The sequence below is a fragment of the Artibeus jamaicensis genome, unplaced genomic scaffold (assembly GCF_021234435.1).
Source record: "Artibeus jamaicensis isolate MK-2021 breed Jamaican fruit bat unplaced genomic scaffold, CSHL_Jam_final contig_2259, whole genome shotgun sequence".
NCBI lineage: Eukaryota > Metazoa > Chordata > Mammalia > Chiroptera > Phyllostomidae > Artibeus > Artibeus jamaicensis.
Window position 1 is genome coordinate 1412653 of NW_026521468.1, and position 20412 is coordinate 1433064.

The 20412-nt window shown below is 56.8% G+C and overlaps 1 protein-coding gene and 1 long non-coding RNA gene across 8 annotated transcripts in view; one reads left to right on the forward strand and one right to left on the reverse strand.

Annotated features, from left to right (window-relative positions):
- ATP6V0A1 (ATPase H+ transporting V0 subunit a1) overlaps positions 1 to 13903 on the forward strand; it is a 48881-nt gene extending 34978 nt beyond the window's left edge. For 3 of the 7 annotated variants that reach the window (XM_053661364.1, XM_053661361.1, XM_037149143.2), the window contains exons 18-22: positions 165 to 272; positions 1162 to 1179; positions 5825 to 5942; positions 6248 to 6419; positions 12322 to 13903. In XM_053661364.1, coding sequence (XP_053517339.1) covers positions 165 to 272; positions 1162 to 1179; positions 5825 to 5942; positions 6248 to 6419; positions 12322 to 12415 — 510 coding nt within the window. In that variant the 3' untranslated portion in view covers positions 12416 to 13903. The remainder of the gene's footprint in view (positions 1 to 164; positions 273 to 1161; positions 1180 to 5824; positions 5943 to 6247; positions 6420 to 12321) is intronic. The other 4 variants (XM_053661362.1, XM_053661363.1, XM_053661365.1 and 1 more) reach the window with 2 other exon arrangements.
- A 1378-nt stretch (positions 13904 to 15281) lies between these two features.
- On the reverse strand, positions 15282 to 20408 carry LOC119052132 (uncharacterized). Its single transcript, XR_008390847.1, has 2 exons — positions 19660 to 20408; positions 15282 to 15923 (listed from the first exon to the last, which is right to left on the reverse strand). It is a non-coding gene; the product is annotated as an uncharacterized LOC119052132 (long non-coding RNA).
- Between the last annotated feature and the right edge of the window lie 4 nt (positions 20409 to 20412).

Sequence of the window (20412 nt, forward strand, 5' to 3'; positions counted from 1 at the left end):
ACCGTGGTGCATTCTGACTTAGCCAGTCGACCAGCGGGTTTCGTTTTTGTTGTTAGCATATATGCTTTTCTGAGGTTTGTATGTACTAACCTTCGCCCTCCCCCCCTCACAAAATGTCACATTAAAGCCCAGGCAAATTCTACTCTTTCTGTTCATGTGTGTAGGGAACTCTCAACTTTGGTGGGATCAGGGTGGGCAACGGACCGACAGAGGAGGATGCTGAGATTATTCAGCATGACCAGCTCTCCACCCATTCAGAAGATGCAGAAGAGGTAAGATGCAGTGGCGTGGGCCTCCTCTCCTTCCGCCCCCGGGTCAGCCCTAGTCTGTGTCTCTACGTGGCCTCACTCCAGTCTTCTCCTTGAAACATGGAAATACTAACGCTAATGCTCAGCCCGCCTTTTGGACCTCTCAGGGCCGCCCCGCTCCTCCCAGCGGGCCCCTGCTCCAACCCCCAGGTGCTGCCCGCCCAGCCCGCAGCCGTTTTGTTCTGGTCTTCGACTTCCCTGAACTCTGAGTTGCATGCAGAGCTCCACTACTAACTGCTCTCCTGGGCACCCGGCAGGACAGGCCGCGGCCGCCCAGCTCTCCGCGGCCACGCAGCCCACGTCTGCGGCGTCCTCATCCCTTGCCCCTTCCCAGGATGGTTTCCGTTGGAACTGTAGTCCCTGTCACTTTTGAAGCCCTGTCCCGATGTGCTCTTGTCACAGGTACTTTACTGGGGCCTGTTCAAAATGTCACTTGCGTACTTTTTATAGGGAGACTGCACTTTCCCTAAATCTCCAAGCTCCGTTTTTGGACACGCAGTCTCCTTGGCCGACCATTCGCACCACGAAGCCTCTGAACTTTGGAATCTCATCCATTCGTTATATTCTTTTCAAAGCAAACAGAACAGGAGTTGAGGACGGGGCTTTTCCATCTGGCTGACCCCTCTTGCCACGCATATGACTTTTTAAGAAAGTAACGGCAACAAGCATGCGCAGGCTCTAGACCCTGCTGGTTTTGCTTTCCGTGTGTGCCGAGGAGGCCCGCCCCCCACCTCGCTAGACCCCTTTAACACTCACCGCCCTCCCCGGAGAAGCGATCGGGAGTCTTGTGTTCGTGACTTGTGACCTTGCGTGTGCCCCGGCCCCCCACTAAGTGTCACTTTGTGTTTTCAAGCCTGCCGAGGACGAAGCGGTAAGAAATGGGCTGCTTTGCCTTCATGTTTATCTGGGGCTCCTCTCCCCGTCCTTGTCACTTTGCTGAGCCTGCTGCATCCGGGGGCCACACGCGACACCCGCACCCCCTGCATCTCACTGGCCATTTCTAACCCAGCGGTGAACCCGCGCTCTGAAAACGCTCGTCTCCATTCACTGCATCTCATGTCGGTCACCTCTGTCTTTGTTTCATTGACTTCACTGATCTCATACCTCTGAGAATGGCTTTGTAAGGGGCCACAAGTAATGTCCGCAGCGGCATTCTTGAAGTGACGCCCCTCAGGGGTTAAATCCCACTGGCTTCTGCCTGCCTCTCCTGAGTGCCACGTTCTGTGTGGTCTGTGGTCGGTCGCTCTGCCACTGGGAGCAGCTGTCTCTTCCCTGATCCTCTGAGTGCTCCTGGTAAGCCTCCCCTCCCTCCCTGTCTGAGATGCAGCCAGCCTCTTCCTGCTGCCTTCATCGGCTTGCTGATGCTTGAAGTGAGAACCGCTGCACCCTTGCTCAGGGTCGGCCCTGCCTCTGTGGGACCCGGGTGGGAGGTAGGCGGCTTCCGAAAAGAGGCTGTGCCTCTTAGATGCATCCCAGAAAAAAGCAATGCATCCGCACGAAAGGAGTTCACATTAGATCAGCCACACACGCAGCCTAACAACAGGGAGAAAGAAAGTTGGCTCAATGTTCGGGCCACGCCGAAGGAGGCCTTCTGGCTCCGTGAGAATTCATTCCGTAACAGACGAGTCTGGAGCTGGGTTTTTAAAAGGCCATGCTGCACTGTTTGCATCTTCCTCTCCCGCCAAATTTTCCTCTCAAATGCTTACCTTCCCTTTCCTGCCTCGCCTGGTCCTCTGCAAGGGGGCAGTGGGATGGGAAGGGGGGAACCTTTGCAGTTTGGTGTAGAAACAGACAGTGCTCGGCCCGCCCAAAGGCCAGGAGGTTCTGTGGGCCTCTGGACCGCCCACCGGTGCCCAGTCTCTGGCTGAGCTGCCTGGAAGGGCTGGGGGGGCGCCTGCTGCACATTAGCGAGGTGCTCAGCCCTCTCCCAATCACGTCACCTCCGACAATACTGCTCGCTCTTAGCGTCTTAGACTCACTGAGCACCCAAATGTCACCGTCACGGTCAGAACAGCCCTTACTTGTAACCACGTCCCAGGGGGCTGGACATCCAGACGAGACGGACTGTAGTTCAGCTGTCCCAGTCACCTCTGACGCCCCCTCCCCACGGCTCCCTCAGGGGTTCTCTTTCTTGTAGCTTCCTAAGCAGACATAACACTTTATCGGGAATGTACACAGTTGAGTTCTCGACGGCCAAAGTTGGGTAGCTGTCACAGTTATCTAAAGATTTCAAACAAAACAGATTTTTTTAAAGTCCAGCCTACTTCTAGAGCTTCCCCATTTGGCTTGGCTGTGGAAACCCGCTGGCCCCAAGCAGGCCGTCGCCCCAGCCCGGGGGGAGCAGCTGCCCCCCTCCCGGGGGTGCACACAGTGCAGCGGCAGACCAGGCAGCTGACCGGGAAACCTTTGAAGCCGGGACCGCTCAGCTGGGGTCAGTGGCCTCTCCCTCCTGTGTCACCTCATCATCAAGTTCATCCCACCCACCCATTCATCCGCCTGGCACACGTCGAGCTTTCTGTGTAATGAGGCGGAAACTGAAAGAAGAAAAACATAGCCCTGGCTTTCACGGAACTCCCAGACAAATTGAGGAGACCATCTCGATGACAGACAGACGCTGTGACCCAAGCGAGCCCAGGATGCTGTGGCAACACAGGAGGGCACCTGGAAAACACAGGAGTCGGGGCAGGGAAGGGGCGGCCAGGAAAGGGTTCCCCGGGGAAGTATTGCTCCTGCTCAAGCAGGAGGCTCTGTGGAGGGAGGAGGGGATGCAGAATCGTCGGTATCCATAGTCACTGCAAAGACGCAGAGGCCTGCAGGCCTCAGGGCTGGGCGATAGGCAGGTATTCAGCCCGGCTGAAGCTCAGAGTCAAGGTTTGGGGAACTGGTGAGTGCTGAGGCTGGAGGTTGGTAGAAATGAGCCACAGGTGGTTTGGACAACAAGGAGCCATTAGGTGGCACTGGAAGTGACAGTAAATGTGCCCCAGTGGGGCGGCAGGGGGACAGCCGCTCTGCCATGAGCCAGGAAGGAACTAGGCCTGGAGAGAAGGCCTGAACAGGTAGGGACCCACAGGAGACTGAGGACGTAAAAGCTACAGGCCCCGGTGCCTTGACGGATGCTGGCGGTCAACAGTGACTGCCAGGCTTGGGTTCCTGAGACGGGTAGTGACACTGCTCAGCATGGGGCGTGAGTGGACTGGAGGTAGGTCTCGGTGGGGTCCGAGGACAGCAGTTACCTAGTTTCGCCTGGGGGCTTTGAGCTGAATGCCGGTGGTGCACCGGGTGGCCACAGAGCACAGCTAGCTGGGGACGGGGAACGTGGGAGCAGAGGTGCCCATTTGGAAGTCACTCCGGGGGCGGCCTTGGAGCCTCGAGTGGCAGTGGGACAGGAAAGATGTCAGGCCTGAGGTCGGGGCTCCCACGTTTAAGGAAGAACCAAGATGGAGATGGAAGGGGCCTCCAGAGGAAGAGGAGGAAAACGTAGGGGAGGCGAGTGTCTCCAGAGGGAGGAGGAAAAGGCGGCAGAAGTGGACACTGCAGAGGCTCTGTCAGGACACAGAGTGGACCTCATGCTGGGAGGTCAGGGCATGCAGCCCAGAAGGCCCGTTTGTGGGGTGTGGGGGGCGGAGGCCGAGACTCAGCGGTGACGGGGAAGGGAGACGGGGTCTGCAGCAGTTCGTGGTCAGTCATGGCCGACACATCAGGGCGTCTGCATGAGACTCCCTGAACACTCACCCTTTACCTTCCCTCATCACACAGAAGACTTGCCCAAGGTTATAAAGCAGGCAGTTAAAAATGAAGGACAGGAGAAAGTCCAGGCAACGCCTGGAAGGGAAGCTTCCTCGTCCTTCCTTTTTTTTTTTTTGTGGGAGGAACTGGAGGTGGGATAAAAGTGCAGGGCGTGGCTGGCCCTAAGAGAGCTCAGCACTGACTGCTCTTGGGAGTGAAGCCCTGGGCTCCTTGAAGCCGGGGGCCTCTCCTTCCTCTGAGCACGGGTTTTGGGGCGACAGGCAGCAGGGGTGGGAGCAGCACTGTTGGGGTTGAGGTAGCTGGGGTACCCTAGTTTTTGGAGTCACTAGGTGGCCTGACGAGCTTATTCCGGAAGAAGAGCTCTGGGGTGCTCTGGGTGACCCCAGAAGTGAGGGAAATGAGGCAGCTGCTCAAAGACTGTGCCTTGGAGCGGGTCCCTCTGCCCGCTGGCCACACCCCGGAGGCCAGGGCTGTGGGCCTTGCCCAGCCCAGCCCCTCCTCTCGTCCTGCCCTCCCCTGACTTCCCAGGCAGTTCTGGTATGAGGTCTTTGGGTGTGGAGTCATGTGAGTCTTGAAACTAGTGAAAAATAGACTCTGACCTGAGGGCAGGGCAGGCCGGGGAGGCCCGCAGGGCAGCTGCCCTCTGCCCCCCGGGGGTCTGGGCCAGGCTGTGGGGAGGGGCCCGGGAACGGAATGACCTCTAGTTCTCCAGCAGCTGTGGGTCTCCCCCGCTGGGAGAGCCGGAGGCCAGAGATGCCCCTGTGCTTCCGGAGCATCTGTGTTCTTCCCCAGCTGTGCATGGGGCAGCCCCGAATGTGAGCTCCCCACAGCCTGCTCCAGCCCTGCCCCTTTACTCTGGAAAGAACGGTGACGTTGAAAGGGAGACTGGGAGAAAGGGAGTGTGAGGAAAACAGAAACGCCATCCAGTAGAGCAGGGGCATCCAACTCATGTTCACTGGGGGCCACATCAGCCCCGCTGCCTTCACAGGGCCCAACGTGGAGCTCCTTGTTCCTAGGTAAGGAGCAGTTACATTTACACAGCCCTAAAATTTCATCGGGCCCTTTGAAGGCAACTGTCAGGCTGACGTGGCCCCCAGTGAACACAAGTTTGACGCCCCTGCCGTAGACAGTCTGCCCGGTCTTAATAAACTGTCCAAGTAGCAATCAGTAAAAGTTTTGCTAACGTTTCCCTGTGTCATCTCTTCAGAAGTCACAAAAAAAAGGGGGGGGGGGAGAGAAAAGAAAAACCTTGCTCCCAATAGTTTGTAAAATAATTGAGTGAAGGGACTGTAGAGATTTGGGGCCTCGCAGCTGGGAGGGCCCTTCCTGCTCTCCTGCAGCATCCACAGCGGGCGCTTCCCCTTCCCCCCGGGCACCGGTGGGTGGGCGGCGGGTGGGAGTCGGGTGGGAGTCGGCTAGGGCAACGCGGGAGTCCAGACGGTCTTATTCTCTGAGCATTGTCGACTTGCACATACACTCTGCTTAAGCTCACGGCCTAGCAGGGAAAAAAACGAAATGTGTTGGGAAGACTCTCAGGACGACGTAGTTCATTAAAATGTAGCGTATCAAGGGGAGCAGGAGTGTCCCCGTCAGGGTCGAAGCCAGGCAGGCTCTCCGGGGACGGCATAGCTGCTGTGAAGCTGATGTCACCACCCGAGTCCAACGCTGGGGCATCCTGGCCATGGAGCCCAAAGCACCACCTGGCCACAGCCCAGACTTCCTCACACCCCTCCAGCCTTACCCCTCCTGTCTGGTTTCCTCCACCGCAGTTCGACTTCGGAGACACCATGGTCCACCAGGCCATCCACACCATCGAGTTCTGCCTGGGCTGCATCTCCAACACCGCCTCCTACCTGCGGCTCTGGGCACTCAGCCTCGCTCATGCACGTGAGTGTGTTTCTCTTGGGCGGAAACCGGTGGTTGCCCCCTTCTCTGGGCACGCTCCGGTGGTGGGGTGGGTGGATGGCTGAAAGAGAGTGGAAATTACGCAAAGGCTCTGGGGTTATTCAGACCCCGAAGTGCAGACAGAGTGATGTCCAGATGGCAGAGTCAGCGCTTCTGCCAGGTTAGCCACGCACAGTGGTCCCACCAAGGTCGTGGGGAGCCAGGATGCAGGGCGAAGTGCAAGGCCCACAGGGACCATTTTGTCTGCGACAATGACCCGGATGTCGTGTCTCTCTCCCGGCCCCCAGAGCTGTCTGAGGTGCTCTGGACCATGGTGATCCACATCGGCCTGAACATGGAGAGCCTGGCAGGGAGTCTGGCGCTGTTCTTCATCTTCGCCGCCTTTGCCACGCTGACCGTGGCCATCCTCCTGATCATGGAGGGCCTCTCCGCCTTCCTCCACGCGCTGCGGCTGCACTGGTGAGGGGAAGGGAGGGGTGGGGGGGGCAGGGACGTGTCCTTGGCTGCACTGAGGGCAGCTTTGCTCCTGTACAGAATCCAGAGACACTAGGAAGTGTCTGCTTTCACATCCTCACAGCCAGGGGCCTATCTTAGGCGTGAGCTTCAGGAAGTGCCCACAGACGAGCCCAGCTCGCTTTTCAGCGCCCAGTGGGCCTCGTCCACCCCCTCTCTGCCTTCCCGGCATTCCCCAGCACTCTTGATGATGGCTTGGGAGATCTGCTGAGGTTTTACTTCGTGTTTGTTTGTTTGTTTGTTTGTTTGGGGTTTTTCTTGCTCTGGCGTAGAACTTTCTCCTGTCTTCGGAGCAGCGGAAGCAGCTCTTGATCCTAAGCCCAGGGAAGTGCTAGAGCGCAGTGTTGCACTCATGCTTTGTCCCATTTCTGCTCCACACTTGTGTCTTTGAGTAGGACCCCCGCAGCTCGGCGTGGGTGGCAGATTCCCGCTTTCCTAGCTGTGTCTTAGTGCCCTGAAGCAGCTTTGGGGTGGGGGGCAGGTCTGTTTGTTTTCTCTGACATCGTTCCTTCGTGGCTGTGAATGGCCCTGTGTAGTCGGGGAGAGGTCGGCCCAGGGAGTGGGAGAGCTCAAGGCTGGGCTGGGCTGTGACCTGTGACCTCCAAGTAGGGTTGCCAGACTCAGCAAATACAATTACAGGACGCCCAGTTAAGCTAGAACCTCAGATCAACAACAAATAGTTTGTCTTTGGAGTTTAAGTATTTTCCAGGTGTGCACGGGGTGCCCTTACACCGCAGCTGTGTACCTGCCTCCCCTCCTCCTCGAGTCCCCATTTCCTCCTTTATGCTGTGATTCTTCCTTACGGGGTCTCCACCCCCAGTGGTTCTGGAAGCCCTGGACCCTCTCTCCAGAGAAACACCCCCTGCAGTGTGCACACCCACAGTTTTACTAGTTTAGGGGTTCCCAAACTCACTGACCTGAACTTAGAAATCCCTGATCTGTGATCTGTGGTTTTAATGATCTCAGGGTCAGAAGAGGGGTTTGAAAGTCTCTATCCATCACTAATCTAAACCTGAAGAAAACCCAGAATCTGAACCTGAGAAACTTCTTCCCGCACCCCTTAAATTGATTTTTGTCCTGGTGCTGATACAGCTGAGTCTCGTAAAGGTTCCGCTGTTCGCTGTTCTAAATCACAGAGGAGCAGCGTGAGGCACGTCGGGGGAGAGGGGCCGGGACTCAGCCTTCCCCCAAAAGCTCCTGGCCGGCTGTGCCGGCACCTGTGGCTTCTCAGTGCCAGGCCCCCTCCCCTTCTCCCTCCACCCTCCCGGGTTGTTTTCTGTCCAGCCCGAGGCTGGCCGCTCCCCTGCCCGCAGCTTATCTGCCGCGCACACTTCCTCGGCCACAGCTGCTCCACGGGGAGGGGGACCGTCCCTGGAGCCAGCCTGCCGTGACTCACTTTTTCTTGTGCTCTTGGCTTCCTTCCTTCCCCGGTCACTTCTCTGTCTCCCGAGCCCTGGGATTGCGGGACCAGTTATCACCCCACTTTGATCCCGGGTGGGACGGGGTGGGGGGCAGCCGAGGTGCTGGGCCCACCACGGTGTGGGGCAGGGAGCCTGGGCAGGGGCGAGGTCACGTTCTGTGGCGGCGGGAAGGGTTACCTCGTCTGCAGGCTCACCTGCGGTCTCCCAGTGAAGGCGTCTTCCCTCATCCTCGCAAAGGAGCCGAGGAAGTGGCCTGTTGCGGGAGAGCCGGCTGCAGAACCAGGCCTGCCTGGCGGTAAAGCCCGGCTCTGCCCGCGCTGCCCGAGGAAGCACGCGGCTCTCTGAGCCGCCCGCTCTCTCGTGGGACGAGACAGGCAGCGTCACGGCCAACAGGGTCGCCGCGATCGCACACGACCTGCTCTGCACAGCAGGCGACTCTCCCTGCGCCCTGGTGCAGTGCACGCTGCTGGTCAAGCGCAGGTCAGGGCGGCCCCGCCTAAAGGTGGGGTGCCCTGTGCAGAGGGCGCCTGGCCGCGGTGGCTGGTAGAGAAACTGCGTTTAGTCTGTTTAGAGAAGGGGAGACCCCCGGCCGGCGGGAGGGAGGGAGACACCCCGTCAGGAGCTCGTCAGGTCCCCCCACCGAAAGGAAGGGAATGAAACCGGTGCCCGCGCACCCCCTGCTGGCCAGACGCGGACGTGCGCCCGGGGTGCTGGGCCCGCTGGGCCCGGACGCGCTCGGGGCCGTGGCCATCTTGTGAGGCCTGAGAGCGGCTGGTCCTGCTGGAAATGGCTGCGGGGACACGGTTGCCGCTTCTCCCGGTGTCCAGCCTGGACGTCTTTGTACCTGTCACCTGACCCCTGGTGTTCAGCTGGGCTTTCCTGATTCTGACGCAGCAAAGGCTGCCCCCGTTGTACAGGTTCTGGGTCCCTTCCGTGGGGACAAGAAGAAAAACCTGTGATTCGATAACGAATATAAACCGCTAGTAAGACCCATGCAGGGTCAGGAGGAGCTGGGTGACCTTTGAAAACAGCAGTGGGCAGGTCAGCGCACCAGCCTGCTAGTTCCGTCGCCCTCTGAGCCGTCCTGTTCTCCCACCAACTACCCCCAGTGGGTGAGCTCTCCTGTCTCGCTAAGGAGCTGTCTTTTCTTCTCCAGAACTGGCAAGAGCAGCGATATGACGAGTAGTTACAGTGCTGCCAGACCAGGGGCCTGGGCCCGGCCGGGGTGTGTGGGTCCTTCACTTCGTGCAGGGAAGACTGCACAACACGAGTCCAGGTGGCCGTGAGGACACGTTTACTAAAGCTGGGGACAGTGACACAGGAAGGGCTGAGCATGGAAGAAGCAACAGGAGAGCGTGGGCGGGGCTGCCTCGGCTCACTGGGAAGGCAGAGAACAGGGGGCCCTGGGGACAGGTTCAGGGGGTCAGCTGGGGGTGGGCTGCTGCTGCTGCGGCTGCTGCTGCATTGCTGTCCTGGTTGCAAGTTCCTCTGAGTCCAGGAGCCGCGCCTGTGGGGGAAGAAGAGGAAAGGAAGGGCGAGTGCGTGGGCCCTGGCTCCTTTGTCTCCAGGCTTTTATCTCTCTCGCAGGCAGGAATCTTAGGGGAGGTCTCAGGGGAGGGTTCCAGTAGAACATTCCTCAATTCTCCAGGTGTGGCCCTTCTGGGGTCGTGGTCTCCACTGATTGGTCAGTGACAGGCAGGCAGAGGGTCTTTAGTCTTTGTAGTTAGTCCTGGCATCGCCTACCTGGTTTTGCTGCTTTTCTGGGCCTGGAGCTGAAACAAAACTGACACCTAGATGTCATCTCCAGGGAGGTGACTCTATCTGGCTGTAAATTGCCCCTCCAGTTTGTCCAGCCATCTGCCTCAGCTTCCCCTTCCACTTGTTCTGGCTTACTGGCCTGTCTCAATAACCATGGATACCAAGCTGATTTTAGCAAAGCAACTGTGGCCCCGTGGCCTACCTCCTCACCTAGCAGAGCCCACACACGTGGAGGTGTGCACACCTGCATGCTCAGGGCGGTCAATGGCAGCCGGGGCGGAACCGGGCCCAGTGTGTTGGGAGGAACACAGTGGTGCCTCTGCAGACACCTAGGCACCAGCGAGCGCACGGCTGCCCAGGAGAAGTGAGCACTCCCGAAACGGAGCCCCAGCCAGACAGCCCAGTCGGACCCTTGGGCCATCAGACAGACGGGCATGTGTTTCCCGCCCTGTGCTGTTCCTCAAGTGACAGAAAGGATCAGAGAAGCAGCCGGACCTGGAATCCTTTTTCTAAAACCACGTCCCCCCAGTCACACCCTGCCAGGAAAGGGAAGAGGGCCCAGAACTCCTTCTCCTGCACCCCGTCAAGGAAACAAGGTTTCCTCTTACACTGCAGGGGCTGACTCTCTGGGGCTGCCAGTCATCCTCTGGGCCACCGGGTGGCCTTTGCCAGGCGCTGCAGCTGGAAGGGGTGACAGCACCTCATCTGACTGCCTGGGCCGTCCTCACAACTATGGGGTTCGGAGGTGCATTTTAGTGGCTTGGAGCTTGGCGTGGCCCGGAGGCTCGCCAAACAGAGCCCAAAGGAAGGAAACACTTGCGTGGAGGCCAGCGGGCCCAGCACACAGAGAACTTCGTGTTCGTACTTTCTCAGGAAGCACACGTTTCCCTGGTTTGAAGGGCGAGGAGGGTGGGGAGGCCGACAGGGAAATCGCCTTCCAGCTCGTGCCAGGAGGCTGGGTGAGCACGGCCGAGGAGGCAGGTGAGGTCAGCCCGAGCCAGAGTCATGCAGAGGGACAGCAAGAGAAGGGTGGTGACCCCACGGGCATCTGAAAACTTCTGAAGCTTCTCCTCCATTCGCCCAGTTTGTGAGATTAGCCAGCCAGGAGGTCAGAATTCTGACTCCTCCAGGGCCCGAAGGTGACTTGCCCACCATCTGGCTACGTACTGTTGAATGGGAGTGGGACCCGTCCACGTATTTGCAGTTGTTCAGAAACCCCTCACCACGTGCAGACCAGCCTACCCACGGCGAAGAAGTCAGACCTAACGGCAGTGGGCCGGAAGCAAGCCCCTGCCCCTCTCCACCGCCTGCCCCAGAGGCGGCCGTAGCTGGACTTCTGAGGAGTGCCGGGGCGTGGGTGCGAATCCAGGTCCTGGGTGGGAATCGCTCTGGCCTGGAGTCCTGTGACTGACTAGTTTGAAACTCCCCCTCCTGCATCCCATTTTCCCTGGGAGCATGGCCCAGGCACTGATGGGAATTCCCCAGCGTCTGGGAGGCTGGGGGACCCTGGCCCGGCCCCTGGACTGTGGGCTGGGGGAGAAGGCCGCCCACTCCTCCGGCCCCACAGAAAACTCTTCTCCCCAGGGTGGAGCTGGCAGTTCTGCAGTCGGCGTCCTCAGCCAGCACCCACAGCCAAAGGGGCCTCTGTGGACCCCTCAGTGCCACCCACAGACAGTCCTGGTGCCCACAAACGGGGTGACGGCCCCAGGCCCCCCTCCCCATACTTGTTGCTAATTCCCACGTCCTGCACCGGCCTGCCCCAGCCCCAGCCCCACCTGTTCTTGCAGGGCTTCTGCCGCCCCCGGGGTCACATAGCCCTGAGTGGAAACTATTCCTCAGGGCAGCTCTCCTTGGCTTTTCTATCCTCTGAATCACGCATTTTTTCTGCCCTTATTTGGTGCTGATTTGGTTGCTGGGCAGCCGTCCAGGGCGTCTGCAGGGGGGGCACAGCCAAGGAAGCTGGCTGTGCTCTCGGGAGCGCGCCCTCCTTCCTGCCCCCCGAGCTGGAGAGGGCCCCAGGGAGATGGGCGGGCCGAACGCTGGGCTGCCTGGGGAGGGAGTCAAAGCTCTGTTTTTCCTTTCAGGCCCCAAGAGAAGAATTCTTCCTCAGATGTTTTTGTAGTTGGAGCATATTTTTGCACCATGGCTTTGAGGAGACTTCCCCTCCTGACTCACCCCCTTTCCTGGGAATTTCCTCCCCTAAATCCAAAGCCTCCAGTGTTCACTCAGAAACCTCCCTTCTCCTTCCTCCCCGCAAGGAAACAAACAAGCAAGAAAATAGTGGGGCTGGAGGGGTTCCTGGAGCTGAGCTCGCAGCCGCTTGGGGGCTTCCCTCGGAGGTCTGCCGCGAGCCTTGCCAGGCCACGGAGTCCGGGAGGCTGGTAGAAACTCGCGCCCGCCAACTCTGCACATGGCTCTCTGCTCAGCAGGGCAGAGCAGGCGCCGCTCGGGCCAAGGGCAGGCCCTGGGCATCAGACGCAGGGCTGTGTCAGGAGTCACAGGTTTGGGCTTGGTGGGCTGGCAGGGACAGCCCTCGGGGGCAGGGCAGCTCCCCCAAGCTCATCTAGGAAGGCAGGGCCTCCGGGAGCACGGGGTCGGGCATCTTTCTAGCCCGACTGTGAAATCCCAGGTTTCTGTGGGATGACGACCTCCCTCTTCCCTTTCCCCAGGGTCGAGTTCCAGAATAAATTCTACAGCGGGAACGGATTCAAGTTCCTACCCTTCTCCTTCGAGCACATTCTGGAAGGGAAGCTTGACGAGTGAGCCCCTCGTGGGGCTGTGTGCCTGCTGCCCTCCCCCACTCCCTCCGTGGTGATTAGCTGTGTCTCCTCTTGCGTGTTGGTTGTGATCCCTGGATTTCGGGGCATTTGAGTCATCCTTGCCACCCACCCCCAGCCACCTGTGGGTCATTTAGATAGACCCAGCCCTCCCCCGGGTCCCCTGCCGCCTCAGCTTGGTGTGTTGACGTGCAGTGATTTTCTAGAGAAGCTGGGCTCTGGCTGTCGCACTCCTGGGCACCACCAGCCTTGCCCCCCACCCCTCCCCACCCCTCATTCCTCATCCAGCCAAAGGCAGCTCCTCTCTGCCCCCTGGTGGTGCATTTACACATGAGCTTGAAGCCCATGGGGGGAGGGCCTTCCCCACCCTCACCCAGACTCGGAGCTTCTGTTCCGGCCGTTCTAGTTCTGGCTGCAGTGGGGGTGCCACTGGGGTGCTGGCGCGGGTCCCAGAGGATGGTGCTTCTGTCCTCCATCTCCCAGCTCCAGTCTTCAGAGCACTTGGTAATCAGGAATTCGGCTGGAGTGATGGACCCCACTGTGCCATCATGCATGGCTTCTCTTGTCACCCCCAAAGGTCCCAGGGAACCCAACACCACCTTCCTAATCCCCATTCTATACTCATACCCACTCCTCCTTCCTCCCAGAATCCCCTTCTTTCCCTTCCCCATTTGCACCCTGCCTAATAGCACAGCTGGGAGTGACCCAAAACCAGGGTCCTGGGGAGCTGCTGCTCAGGTCCTGGGTGGGCCCTGCCACAGCACACCCTCTGGGCAGAGGGTTTAAATGGACCCTCTTCCTGGTGCAGACCCTGAGGCTGTTCCCCACCCCCAAATCATGAGTCTCGAGTGAAGAGCTAGTCCACAGGGGCGGTTCTCTGCCAGGCCAGCCTTGCTCTGCCCACTGGTGCCCTTGCCCATTTCCACAGGGAGCCCCGAGTTGCAGGAGTGAGGTCCTGGGCAGGGAAGGTCACTGTCATTTGCAGTTTTCTGACTGGAGGCTGTGAGAGCTGCACGGCCCTGCCTGTGAGCTGGTGGTGAGCACCCCCAAGGGGCCGGCTCCCCTGTCACCCCCACACCGGCTGTGGGTCTTGGGGCCTTTTAAGCACTCGGCAGCCCTGGCTGCGTCAGCTAAATGGATCCAGTCCCTTTCAGCGCTGAGATAACCCCCGAGCCAGCCAGGCCCTGTCCTCTTCCCACCCTGACTTGCCTGGGTGAGCTCCTTCAAGCCGCTCACTCAGCTCCCCAGGGCGGGCCTGGCCCTGGCTGCAGCACCCACCCCAGGTGCCCTGTGCTGGCCAGTGCGACCTGCCCGGACCTTGTGTGGAGGCCTACCCCCCGTGCCCCCTGCGGTTTACGTGATGATCTTTGTTCTGTTTACAGTGAGGCTTGAAGCCAAGTTCTGTGTCAGGAACCTGGCCCAAGGCCCCCCTGTTGAAACATTCCTGTGCTGAATAAAGTGTGTTTGACCCCGAGGAGAAGGCTGCCTGTCTGTGCTCACACTCTCTCCCCTCCCTCCAGCATCACTGTCTCTCAGCGAAGGCCACAGCAGCAGTGGCCCTAACGGGCAATCAGTTTGTGAAATTCTCACCTTATCTCAAGTTTCACAGGCACCTTCCACTCCTATGAGCCAAGGCAGCTTGGCAGGCACTACATGTGGTGGGGAGGGGACGTGGGGCCCCGGCTCCATCTCCCCTTCCCACACTCCCCATCCAGCCAGCAGGGGCTTGTGGGGGTCTGGGCATCTGCCTGCCCTCTCCCTCTTTTCCAGTTGTGCTCTTCAGGACTCCGTAGCCTGGCTGTTGTGAGCCCTGATGCCCTTGGCCTTGGTGTGTGAGGCAGCTCAGTGTGCAGTTTCTCAGGGCAGCTGGAGAATGCAAGGTGCCAAGGTGGGCAGGTGGCCAAAAAGCCTGCAGACTGTCCGTGCAGGCAGGGTGGGCAGGGAGGGCACCTTCTGCCTCCTAACGCCATGTAAGGCGTCCACATTCTTTTCCAGTGCCCTCCCTCTGTGCTCCTCCCTCCTGGGGCCTCTGGGGCAGGGGCTACGAAAGGCATGTGGGCAGCAGGCTGACAACTGGGGCTCCAGAAGGGGCGGACACCCTGTTCACTGTGTGTGCCCACCCCCTCCCCCAGCCTCAAGCTCACTCCGCCCTGGCAGGCCGGCTGCCCTGGAGTAGGCCCGGGTGCAGCTCCCCTGGCCTGGCTCCTCCTGAAGTCCAGAAAAGAAATTCAGGTAAATGAACTCTTTTAGCTTCTGCTCTGTTACTGGCTTAAAACAGGAGGCCTAATTAAAACAGATATGAGGAATCAATGGAATAGAATTGAATTGAGAAGCCAGAAATAAATCCTAACTTTTATGGTCAATTGATTTTCCACGAAGGAGCCAAGATAATTCAATAGGGAGAAAGTCTTTTCAACAAATGGTATTAGTACCACTGGGTGTCCACGTGTGAAAAGACTGAATTTGGACCACGACCCCACACTCTATACAAAGTTCCCTCCAAATGAGCCATGGACCTAGAAGTAAGAGTACAAACTAAATAAAACTCTTGGAGGAAATCATGAGTCTTCATCCTGACCTTGGGTTAGGCAATGATTTAGATACAACAAATGCGTTAGAGCCCCTGGCTGGTATAGCTCAATGGATTGAGCGCAGGCCTGCGAACCAGAAGATCGCGGTTCAGTTCCCAGTCAGGGCACATGCCTGGGTTGCAGGCCAGTTCCCAGCAGGGGCCAGTTCCCAGCAGGGGATGCACCAGAAGCAACCATACATTGATATTTCTCTCCTTCTCTCCTTCCCTTCCCCTCTAAAGATAAATAAATGAAATCTTTAAAAACAACAACAACAACAAATGCGTTAGATACCACAGCAAAAATGCAAGTGGTAAAATGTAAGTTGTGCTTCAGCAAAATTTTAAAACTTTTTGCTTCAAAGGACAGAATTAAAATGTTAACACTGGGGGACAATACTTGCAAATCATGCAGTTGAACACTGAATAACATATTTGAACTGCGCGGGTCCACTTATACTTGGATTTTCTTCAATAAATACACGGTTGGCCTTCTGCATCCCCAGACTGAATGGCCAATAAGCCCATGCAAACATGCGCAACGTGATTAGTCATTAGGGAAATGCAAATCAGAAACCGGTGGAGCTACCACATCACATCCGCTGAAAAGTTATAATACAGGAAATTCATGACAAGTGTCGGCAAGGGTGTGGAGAAATTGGAACCCTAGTGCCTGCTGGTGGGAATGTAAGATGGAGCACCTGCTTTGGAAAGCGGTCCAGCAGTTCCTCAAAATGTTCGACTAGAAGCAACGAAGACCCAGCAATGCGACGTCTGGGTATCCACAGCAGAAACGTGCAGACACGCACACACTCCTACACAGCACTCATGGTAGCATTATTTGTAATGGCCCCAAATGGAAACCACCCGGCTGTCCATCAGCTGGGTAAACAAGAGGCAGTCCGTCCGTACAATGAGTATTACTCTACAATAAACAAGAATAAGGTACTGACACATGCTGCAACATGAATGGACCTCGAAAACATTATGCTAAGAAGCCAAATGCAAGACCACATAATATTCCATCCATGTGAAATGTCTAAAATGGGCCAATCTATAGAGACAGAAGGTAGATGGCCAGTACCTAGGACTGGCCACTGGGCGTGTCGGTGGCCTCCTGGGGCAGGATTACAGTGGGAGAGCCCCTCCTGGCGGACTCCCTGGACCCCAGACATCTGCGGAGTGAGTCTGTGCCCTGTCCAGCGAACGCCCCTCATCTTGCCGTCCTAGGACCGGCATGGAAAGGGTGGCTTCAGGCCTGCTCAGTGCTGTAAAGACGGGGGCAATTCCATCACCACCTTCAGGGCCCACTTGGTCTTGGGCACTGGCGGCCTGGTGGGACTGTGCCTGTTCCTGCCCCAGGAGGCCTGGGTAGAGGGGACACTGAAGTTCCCCTCAGATTCCATTGACAGGGCTGCCTCCCAGCTCCCCAGCCTGCCCAAGGCCTGTCCTATGCATGGCCTAGGCTGCCCCCTGGTGGCCAGACAGGGAAGGACTCAGTCCTCTTCACTGGCAAGGTGAGTGTAGAGTGTAGTCCTAGCTGGGTTGTGACAGGCAGGCAACTCCATGGGCTGGACGGTGTTCTGGGGGACACGGGTGGGAAGGCCAGGAACAAGAAAGGTCGGGATGAAATGGAGAGCGGAGGGCCTGGCCTACGTGTTTCATACACATTAACTGAAAAAGTCAAGTCCACCTGCAGCATCCCTGTGCCCCACGGGAGGAGAGAATATAGTTTGAGTAACATTCCAAATCATTAACAACACATCTTCCTCCTTTTTTAGCAAATGCTTAATATTTTATACCTTAACTTTTTCACCCAGCCCCCTACTGCCCTCAAAGAGCTCCCAGCCTAAAGGGGAGGGTAAGAAAAGAGTGGGGGGTGCTCCAAATCACCCCTGTAGCTCCCACCTGGCAGCTATGAACTCAGCTTTAAATGTGCCACCAGCCCCCTGGATGAGGTCCCCAACCTACCTCCCCTGCCCGCAACCGCCACCACTCTGGGTGAATCCAGACCCCACCTGTGTGTTCCCTGAGATCCAGAAATGCAGGTCTGGGCAGGAGGAGAACCTAGTAAGTTTCAGCTGGAGGGAAAATGGGGTGGGGGTGAGGGGGGAGGTGGTACAGCTGGATGAGGGCACTTCTCTCTGGCCTGGTCTTGCAGCCACTCCCTGGGAAAGGCTGAGAACCTCCTGATACCAGGAACTGAGAGCGGGGTCGCACCTCCTGACAGGGCTGCTCACTGAGCGGGAGCAAGGCAGAGGGGCTGCAGCTGTGGCTGCAGCTGGGAGCAGGGAGAGCTCAGGGGACTCCTGTGGGGTTTTTTTGGCCCAGACTCCAGATTCTCCAGATTGACAAGCCGCCTGTGATCCCTTTCCTGTTTCTAAGCAGCTTCACTCAGGCCTGGCACTCCGCAAAAATCTACACCTGCCTCCAAAAGGACTCATGCTCCTGTTAGAAAAGCTTTTCTAAAGGGTCACCAGGGGGCAGCCTAGGCCATGCATAGGACAGGCCTTGGGCAGGCTGGGGAGCTGGGAAGGCAGCCCTGTCAATGGAATCTGAGGGGAGCTCCAGCGTCCCCTCTAACCAGGGCTCCTGGGGCAGGAAGAGGCACAGTCCCACCAGGCTTCCAGTGCACAAGACCAAGTGGGCCCTGAAGGTGGTGATGGAATTGCCCATTTTTACAGCACTGAGCAGCACTTCCAGCCAAGATGGAGGCATAGGTGAAAACACTGTACCTCTTCCCACAACCAAATTAAAGAACAACAAAGATTTAGAAACAAAAACACAACCAGAACAGACAGAAAATTGAACTGTACCAGAGTCCGACAACAACAAACCATTCATCCAGACCGGTAAAAGGGGCGGACTCGGCGGCCAGTGGAGAGGGGTCCTGGCAGGAAGAGGTGATGGTTAGCAGACATGGGTGCAGGGAAGAAGTGAGCAAACCCAGTGAGACACACAAGGCGGCTAGCTGACCGGGGACACACATTCGTGTGCAGATAAACCAGGTGAAAACGGGCAGTGAGACAGACCACACAACCCAGGGACACAGTGACGGGAAATACAGCCTAAAAGCACCAATCGGAAAAACTTTTGGGGGTTGAGGTGACAGGAGAAGCTCCCAGGTTCACAGAGAGTTCGCTGGAGAGATCCACAGGGTTCTGGAGGGTGCAGAAGCCCACATACCTGGGAACCAGCACCAGAAGAGCCCAATCTGCTTGTGGGAAACAGCAGAGGGGACAGAGATCTGAGAGAGAGCAGAAAAAAAACGCCATTGCCCCTCTCTGACCCCACCCCACATATAGCATCACAACACAGTGACCTGGGTTGCCCCGCCCTGGTGAACACCTAAGGCTCTGCCCCTCATATGTAACAGGCGCAAACAGACCAAAACATTATGGCTCAAGAAGAACGGCTCAAAGCCCCAGAGCCAATACTTCTAAGCGACCAAGAGACAGCCAATCTATCAAATGCATAGTTCAAAACACTGGTGATCAGGATGCTCACAGAACTGGTTGATTTTAGTCACAAATTAGAGGAACAAATGAAGGCTAAACTAAGTGAAATGAAGCAAAATGCACAAGGAACCAACAGTGATGGAAACAAAACTGGGACTCAAATCAATGGAGTGGACCAGAAGGAAGAAAAAACAACCAAACAGAAAACAATGAAGAAACAAGAATTCAAAAAAATGAGGAGAGGCTTAGGAACCTCCAGGACATCTTTAAACGCTCCAACATCCGAATTATAGGGGTACCAGAAGGAGAAGAGGAACCGCCACAAGTGGAAAACTTATTTAAACAAGTAATAAAGGAGAACTTCCCCAATCTGGCAAAGGAAATAGACTTCCAGGAATTCAAGGAAGCACAGAGTCCCAAAGAAGTTGGACCCAAGAAGGAATACACCAAGGCACATCATAATTATATAACCCAACATTAAAATGAAGGAGATAATCCTAGAAGCAAGAGATAAGGGGACAGTCACCTACAAAGGAGTTCCCATCAGACTGTCAGCTGATTTCTCAAAAGAGACCTTACAGGCAAGAAGGGGCTGGAAAGAAATATTCCAAGTCATGAAATCCAAAAACCTACATCCAAGATTGCTCTATCCAGCAAAGTTTTCATTTAGAATGGAAGGGCAGATAAAGCACTTATCAGATAAGGTCAAATTCAAGAAGTTCATCATCACAAAGCCCTTATTATATGAAATGTTAAAGGGACTTATCTAAAAAAAAAGAAGTTAAAAAATATCAACAGTGAAAGGACAGCAAACTCAGTTACTAACAACCACACCTAAAACAAAAGCAAACTAAGTGGACAGCTAGATCAGGAAAAGAACCACAGAAATGGAGATCACATGGAAGGTTAGCAACAGGGGAGTGGGAGGAGGAGAGAGGGGGAAAAGGTACAGAGAATTAGCAGCATAGATGGTAGGTAGAAAATAGGGGGGAGGGCAAGAGTAGTGTGGGAAATGTAGAAGCTAAGGAACTTATGACAAATGGACATGAACTGGGGGGGGGAATGTGGGGAGAGGGGGTGTGAAGGGTGGAGGGGAATAAAGGGGGAAATGGCATAATCAATAAAATAAAAAATAAAGGGTCCACCACAGAGCCCAGCTCAACCCCTCCGTGCCCAGAGAGGTAGCCTGAGAAGGCGCAGCACCTGGGGAACAGTGGCAAGAATGCTGGTCTTCGAGACAGGAGTTCCAGCTCTGGTCCCAGTCCGGCTCTCCTACTGGTGTTGATCTTTTCTGAGTTATTTCCTTTCACTGGCCCTCTGTTTCTCAACAAGACAAATACAAATAACTCCTGCCTTGTGCTGCTGCTGCTGCCCCTTACAGGTGCAAGGAGCGACCTTACCAAGTCCGCTAGGCCCTGCCCCACCGCTGCCAGTCTAGGCTTCCGTGGCTCATGGCCCCTCCAACTGTGTGCGTGACCTTAGTTCCTCAAATCTGCCCAGCTTTCTTTATCCTTCGGGGGTCTTCATTTCTCTCTCCCTCCAATGTTTCCGACTCTTCTAGTCACTCACAATATAGTTCAGGTTAAGCGTCACTTCCTTTTGGAAGCCTGAGGCCCTTGTATTTCTTCAGAGCATCGCAATTGCAGTGGCAATCTTCACAGGGGTGTATGGTTTCCAGGTCTCCCCCAGGAGAGGGGAGGTGCTGCCCGGAGGAGTGGAAGGAACGTGATAGGCGCGGGAAAGGGCGTTGCATCTGAAGACACCAGTGAAGGGTAGCGGGCCACCACCGGCCCTGGACTTCCGAAGTTCCTGGAGTCACGCGCCCCCGCACCACGTGCAGCCAGAAGACTCCCTCCCGCGGCGGTCCACCGCCCGGAAGCCAGTCTCCGAGCTGCCTGCGGGCGCTTTAACTTTCGCTTCCACGTGACCTGAAACTCGCGGCTGATTGGCTCCAGG